The 8,271-nt window shown below is 29.9% G+C and overlaps 1 protein-coding gene across 1 annotated transcript in view; it reads right to left on the reverse strand.

The window, feature by feature from the left end:
* Positions 1-62: 62 nt before the first annotated feature.
* The window catches only part of LOC119682300 (integral membrane protein GPR155-like), an 18,355-nt gene continuing 10,146 nt past the window's right edge, over positions 63-8,271 (reverse strand). Inside the window, exons 2-8 of the mRNA XM_038095712.1 lie at positions 6,238-6,527; positions 6,038-6,177; positions 1,670-2,004; positions 1,436-1,601; positions 1,131-1,370; positions 309-500; positions 63-230 (exon numbers count right to left, since the gene is read on the reverse strand). Coding sequence (XP_037951640.1) covers positions 63-230; positions 309-500; positions 1,131-1,370; positions 1,436-1,601; positions 1,670-2,004; positions 6,038-6,177; positions 6,238-6,527 — 1,531 coding nt within the window. The remainder of the gene's footprint in view (positions 231-308; positions 501-1,130; positions 1,371-1,435; positions 1,602-1,669; positions 2,005-6,037; positions 6,178-6,237; positions 6,528-8,271) is intronic.

Here is an 8,271-nt window from a genome sequence, read left to right on the forward strand (position 1 = left end):
CATGTCAAATTGCAGGGTTAACATCATATTAAAAGAGTAATTTATAAAATTTAAATTCTTAATTATTTAGTCTTACCTATGAAGCACATAACTAGCAAAAACACAGAGACAGCAGCTTGTGCATTACCATATTGAAAACTTGGATTATGTTTTTCTTTCGACATAACATTACTATCAAAAGCAATCAGTAGTCCAGATATAATAGCTGGAACTCCCCAAGCAAATGTTACCTGAAATATCAAAGAAAAATTATTAACATAATACATTTAAATTTTTTATTAAGAATTGTTATTAACTATATAACTCACCATATAAGGCCAAAGCTTTAGCACAAAACACAAACTGCGGCATTGTAGAAATAGCAAAGTAATCGCTAAAATGCCAGTCCATAAACGACTACTATAACTGCCTATATTAAATAGGAAGAACTGTATATAATGTTGCCATGTTTCAAAGTGTTCCAGTTTTGACCACAGAATAACACCAATGCAACACATTAGCTATAAGAGAAATAAGTAAAGGTTTATATATATATAGTATAGTAATATTTTTATAGAACTAAAACGTAAAACATACATATATATTAAAACTATACTATTTTGAGTACATAAAGGTTAGTATATATTTTATTTAAAAATATGTAAAGTATTAAGAAATGTAGACAAGCATTTATTTTAACACCAGTGGTTATTAACATCATCCAAATAAAAGTAATAATAACATATTTTACCTTCATATGTCCACATTGTGCAGTTTATTTTCCTTTTCTAGTGATTTTAATTAAAGTTGGTTCTTAAAAATAATCACTAACAATAACTACCGAAACCAACAATACTAAAGTTAAACTTTTAAATTAACCTCAAAGTATATTTTATAAGAATTTATAACAAAATGATGAAAAAGAAAGAATAAAAATTGCAAAAGAACTATTAGCTAAAGTAAGGTTTTTGTGCGGAAAAAAAAATGTGTTGAACGAAGAAAATAAAAAAAGGGCTAAAGTATTTGTTTAGATATAAATCTAGTATATTTTAGCTTAATGTTAATGATTGAAGTTAAATTTTTATTCGCTGTTAAATGTATAAACTAACTACAATTTGTTTTAAATAAACTATGAAAATAAAGAATATTACTTGAGAAAGCACCAAGCATGCTGTGATCCGATGTGGCATACGTTTTAGGCGTTTCGACGTTATGAGCAATAATAGAACCCAACCACAGGCTGCCACACCCGCAATACTAATGTCAAATGAAAAGGCGTCTAGTTCATGTAGATAATCCACAGGATTGAGATTCGTTAAAGAAATCATTTTCGCAGAGATAAACATTAAAGGTGCTGAAATAAATGTGCAAAGTACCATACTTTGAGCAATCTGAAAAATAAGAAGAATTTAATAAAAGATATTAATTTTGTATTTTATTTTAGTGTTTGACATACCAGTTCAACTTCAACATTGTATTGAGATGCAATAACAAAAGCGCCAGGGGCGGCTGGAAAAGTTCCATACAGAAATCCATAAGTACTTAATTCAGTAGTGTCATTAAAATCTGTACCAGCTTGCATTATATTAACTGTTTGTCGACAAACTAAAGGTAATACCAATCTAAAAACAAAAAACAGATTGATAAATAACAAATTTCATTTTTAAAAAGTAAATTTAAGTTTTAATACATTTTTACTAAAATTAGAATCCCAGGTAATAAAAATGCAGAGCCATTCAAGGATTTGTTACCGCCTTGTCCCACAATTTTCAATCCCAATAAAAATAGTGCGGTTGCAGAAAATGATTGTCCAAAAACTCGTAGTACACATGCTACCAATTCCGGTAAGCCATTGGGAAAGATAAAACCACCAGCAATACCCAATAAAGTCATAGTCAGTAATGGATTAAAAAATAATGACTTCAACATATTCAAAATTAATATGCTGCGTTCATTCAAGCATTGTCTTTGCTTTGACATTTGTTCTGCTGGACAGGTTTCAGGACATCTTGGTGCTTGTTCTCTCTGTGAATAGATAAAATTATTACATAATTATTATTATACATATACTGGGTTGTTCAACAAGTTCACGGAGTACATATCAATAGTATAACTAAAACTTTCACGTAATTTAATGTTTCACATTTTATGAGAACATAGTCAAAATCTAATTTCGATCTGTTAATTCTGTACAATAATTAAATCCTTTAAAAAAAAAAAATTTACAGGTATAGAAATTCATACTGAAATAAATATGTTAGGCGAAACTTTCAAAAACAATGATTTTTATGTGGGTTTACTATTTTTTTTTTTTTTGTAAAACATACATTTATTTTTTGCAACTGCTCTTAGAATGAGACTAACAATAAGTTGTAAAATCTTATAACTAATTACATAATATTACAAATTCTTATTTTAACTATACATTGTATAAAATAAAATAAAACAAGTAAACCTTGTATCACGAACCTCACTTAGACTAATGGGTTAAATTTCATTGGAGAGAATGTTAGGTGGTTTCTTAAGAAAGTGGTTCAACTTTATCAAATTACTAAAAAGAAAGGTGCGGTTATTACTTAAAGTTGTTGTATATTAATTAATGGCTGGACGATCAGCTCTTTTTAGGCGGGAAGTAATGGATAAAAGTGCTAAAGGATTAACATGTTCTATCAGCCTTTTATTGTATTTTTTTCTTATATTGTCAAATTCAGCTTTAACTAGGGGAATTCGTAGATCTCGGTGTATACTTTCATTCCTAATATACCAGGGGGCACTAGTGATTATTCTTAGTATTTTTGACTGAGCTCTTTGTACAATTTCAATATTTGAAGCACTAGCATTACCAAATAACTGGATATCATAAGTCCATATTGGTTTTATGATGCTGTTATACAACAGTACTTTATACTCTAGGCACAGGGAAGATCTGCTATTAATGAGCCAATGCAACTTAGAGGATTGGAGCTTCATCTGAATTTTTTTGGCTTCAATATGTTTGCGCCAAATTAGTCGTCTGTCTAGGTGGATACCTAAGTACGTTATATTATCTGCTTGTGGTATGGGAATGTTGTTTAGTAAAATTGTTGGAGATGTACTCTGATTTAAGGTAAAAATGACGTGTCTACATTTTACTTCGTTAATTTTAATTCGCCATTTTGACAACCATTTCTCCATCCGATATAAGTGAGATTGAAGTTGGTTTGAAGCTAACACAGTGTTTCTGTTTCGCCATAAAATTGCCGTATCATCGGCAAACGTTGTGGTGATAACTGAACTACTTATTGGGATATCAGATGTGTAAAGTACATACAATATAGGGCGAAGAACACTTCCTTGTGGAACGCCAGCTTCTATTGGGAAATTATTAGAAGTATATGATTTGCATTTCACTTTAAAGCTTCTATTATGCAGATACGATTCTAGAACTGAGTGGACATTTGCCGGTAATGAATAGCGTATCTTATATATGAGTCCATTATGCCATACTTTATCAAATGCTTGTTTAACATCGAGGAATACCGCGGAACAATATTCTCTGAGCTCAAATGCGTGTCTTATTTCATTCGTTATACGATTCACTTGCTCAATAGTTCCATGTTTTTTCCTAAAATCAAACTGGTGGGACGGTATTAAGTTTTGAACGTCAAGGAACGATTTTAAATTTAAAAGCAGTGCTCTTTCAAAGAGTTTAGAAAGGCATGGCAGTAAGCTTATTGGCCTGTATAAAGAGGCAAGCGTGGGGTCTTTACCTGATTTATGAATCATAATAATCATGGATGTTTTCCACTCTGTTGGATAAAAGCCAAATTTAATTATAGCATTAAAAATTCTTGTGATAAAATTTATAGCCTAAAGGGGTAAATTTTTTCATCATGTTGGGTGAGATATTATCATATCCCGGTGTCTTTTTGCAATCGAACTTCTTTGTGATTATTTGCACAAAATCATTGGCCGTTATATGCATGTCAATAGATGGTGCATGTAGATGCTGAGTAGGAAAGTCATAATGTCCTGTTGCAGGATTTGATTGGAACGCCTCTTTTAGATAATCAGCAAAAACGTTAGATTTTTCTTCATCACTTCGCGCCCAGTTTCCAAGAGAGTTTCTTATTGGAGAATCAGAGTCTATGGGAGAATATATACCTTTGCTAACATTCCACAAAGATGAATGGTTTTTGCCATTTGGACATAGGTTTTAAATATAGTTATATTGTCTGACTTTGACTTCCTTGCTTAATGCAGATCTAAGTCTCCTTTGGGCTTCCTTAAATAAGTTTTGTGCTAAAGGGGACCTAGATTTTTGCCATTCACGCCTTAACCTACGTTTTTGTAAAACTAAATTCTCTATGTCACTATTTGTAAGTACTCTATTGAATCTGTAAATTTTATTGCCTTTAGGGGTGGAGTTTTCTGCTGCTGAAATCAGAATTGAGTTTAAAACCGAGGTTGCGTCCTCAATATGAGACTTACACTTTATCTTGTAATTTGTGTGTATGTGTGTTTGTTCTAGGACTTGTAAGGCTATAGGAACAGTCATATAACTGAGGACCATCAAGTAAGCAAAATGTAACTCGAGAATGGTCAGAAGACAAATCGCAGCTAGTGTATGTTGAGATAAAATTTTTGTTTATGCCTTTGGTTACGGCGAAGTCTATTAGGTCTGGTATTTTATTGTTATCAGCAGGCCAATATGTTGGCTGCCCAGGAGAGATTACGTCTAGTGCATTTTTTCTATTTAAAATAGAATTGTAGAGCTGTTTTCCTTTTGGATTACAGAGTCGTGAACCCCAATACGTGTGCATGGCGTTGTCTCCCACCGCAAGAAATCTTTCACCTAGAGTTAAAAAGTGATCCGTAAGTTGGGTCTCAGTAATGTTGAAGCGAGGAGGGCAGTAAACTGTCGATAAAGTTGAATTTTTTCCTGTGTGCTTAAGGCATATTGATGTGGCTTGCATATAATTATGAGCATATGTACCTAGAAAATTGTGTTTTAGACGCCTTCGTATCAAAATACCTGTACCACCATGTGCTTTGCCATCTGGGTGATTGGTTTTATAGGGTTTACTATTAACATCAGAAATTTTCGTTCTAATACACAATTTCGAAAGATCGTTGATAGAACGAGATCTATGTACTTTGATCTTCTATGTACTTCAGTGATCATAATGAATAATATTAAGCATCAATTGAAAAATCGCTAACAATACGAATGCAACTATATCAGCAATATTTAAAGAAAAGATAAGAACGGCTTATCAACCGTGTCAGTGAATTAAAGTACATATTGTTGTCAAACTTTTGACATCATTGATTCTGAAATAAAGATCGCATCGGGTTTGCTTCCCATTAAATTGGTTTCTGCAAAAATACTCAATGGTCTCAACCGAAGTCGACCTTGTGCGTGCAGTGCATTGATAAACCTCAATCTCACGAAGAGTTTGACACAGCTTCCTATACCACCCAAACATCTATTCCCATATCTATTCTTATACCATACTTGACCCAAACACCTATCCTTTCTATTTGTATGCATATGCAATATTATACACGTATACAATATAACATAAAAGTTAATATTTGCGGCCTCTCAAATCCGGTCCCTGCGATAAGTTTCATTAATGGCATAATCATGCGATATTATTTGATCGTCTGATTGCTACGGGACATCAACGGGTTTGTCAGAAAAAATCCCATTTGGCCTTCATAGCCCTTAACTTTATAAGCGTACAAGTGATCGACTTATACTTTCGCTACTGACAAAGAGTCACGTTTTTGCCTTTTATTTTTATTAACTTATATAATATATATTCCTCTCATGTCTCCCACTATATTGGTCTCAATGGTTTAGAACAACATCAAATTATTACGTTTCCTTATTATTTCCTTCGTAAAAAAAAATTTTAAGCATACTATTGAGGAGAAAAAATTCATATATCGTAGAGTCGTTGGCATAGATACTTTAAAGGGGATTATATATATAAATTTATTTTTATTCCGTAAACTTATTGAAGAATTTACATATATATATATTTATATAAATACGAGTAAATATACTTACCAGTTCATTTTTAGTATTTGACATTTTTGAGATCTCCATCAATACCAAACCAATTGGATTTAGTATAGCCAATGATATTGGCGCCATCAAATACAAGTATGATGCGTATTCTGGATGTATATTCTCATATAAAGCCATAACTAGAAAATTTAAACATTTTTAAAAAACATGCTTTTAAAATAATTCAATTAAAATTTTACCTATTGGATAACCGATAGCAAAATCATTACTCTGTGTACAAAATATACCCAAAAGTCCAGCACGTGCATAGTTCAATGGTCGTACAATAAGTAATGAAATAATTAACACCGCAAAGAAAACAACGGATTTCGAGATAAGCATGGCCAGTAAAAATTGCCAATTCACTGTATTCCAATTTAACTCCACCAATGAGAGAAATATTAAAGATGGTAACGCAAACGTGCCCACAAAGGTACTAAGACCTTTCGTTTCAGCATTTGATATAATTTTAAAACGTCCAGCAATATAACTGAAAATAATAAAAATATATATATAAAAATAATTATTTAGTGATTTTAATTATATTTCAATTCAATAGTTAGAATTTATTTAAATTTTTAATTACAATAAATTTTATAACAAATTTTGCGAGAGCTATTAGTTCATTTTTTATGTATAATCTATTAGTTTAAAACTGCATGCAGAAATCCTAGCCATTATTCAAATTAAGCGTTATATATCAATGATTATATGTACTAATATAGACTATGTCTTTGAAAAAGTGCTTTATAGATATATTTAATGTTATAAGGTTTTAAGATCATTTCACCTACTTTCTTACGTTCTTTCTAAGTTGCTCTTCCCATAGTAGTGTTTCTTAAACAACACGTGTACTACGAGCTGGAAAACGATTCAATGTATTTTACAAGGACCGGTAAAATGTTCAATGTGTTTTGAATCGGTCGACTCTGAGACAAATAGTTGTTAAACCCTAATCTATATGCTTCGTTTTGTTTTCAATTAATATGAAAATATTTGTTTATAATCTATACATTGTGGAAAACTGATGAGATTGTAATGAAAGTTGTTTTAAGCTATTTCCTAGAGTTTTAAGAGTAATGATAATTGGTGTTTTTAATGATTGTTGTATTATACCAAACAAAAGTATGGAATAGTGATTGAGGTTGAACTGATTTTGAACTATTTAGTGTTCAGTGCTTCGAAAAGAATATTAATTTATATCAAAAAATATTAATTCATAAATATATTTTTGTCAATATTTTACGTTTTAATTTTTTTACTCAATTTCCCATATTATTTTATAATATTAAAGTTTAAAATAACTTTTTATATTGTCAAAATCGGGTCATACGTTTGGTTGAAAAAAACTGCGTTGCTGAGCATTGCATTTCGTGTTGTGATATAAATAGTGGTATCATACATCAGATTGTTAAATTTTTCAGAAATATTTCACTAATACCGTTCATATAATCATATATGTACATCAGGGCTGTCCAAAGCACGGCCAGCAGGTAATGCTTGTGCAGCTCGCGACAGATTTTTAATGTACCACAATTACGCAAATATTCTTTTGGTGTACTGGTAAGACTATATTATTTGATTTTTTGATAAATTTTGATAAATTATTAAAACTAAATTTAAAATTTTAACCGTATTTTTTTTTGTCGAAAACAATTATCAACGTATGTATTTGTTTCGGTAGCCCTTCAATGTGTACAGTGATTTGTATTGGCCCGCGATCGTATCTGGTCTGGACAGCCCTGATATACGTAAACGCATAAAATTATACAGTTGATAAGTTTATATGTTTAGATGAGTATCCTTATTATATTATATACCTATATATTATACATATATTATATTATATTATACATATATTATATTATATTATACATATATTATATTATATTATATTACTTTATAAATATTGTTTTATGTATGACATCGTATTATTATTATATTATAACACTTTTTATATTATACTACTTTTTTTATATGGTATAATATAATATACCATACCATATAATATATATTATTTTATATTATATTATAAGATTTTATTATATTATATTATATTATATATTATATTGTATATTATATTGTAAATTATATTATATTGTATATTATATTATATTCTATATTATATTATAATATATATTATATTATAATATATATTATATTATATTATATTATATTATATATTATATTATATTATATTATATTGTATATTATATTATATTCTATATTATATT

This window comes from Teleopsis dalmanni, chromosome 1 (assembly GCF_002237135.1).
Source record: "Teleopsis dalmanni isolate 2A chromosome 1, ASM223713v2, whole genome shotgun sequence".
NCBI lineage: Eukaryota > Metazoa > Arthropoda > Insecta > Diptera > Diopsidae > Teleopsis > Teleopsis dalmanni.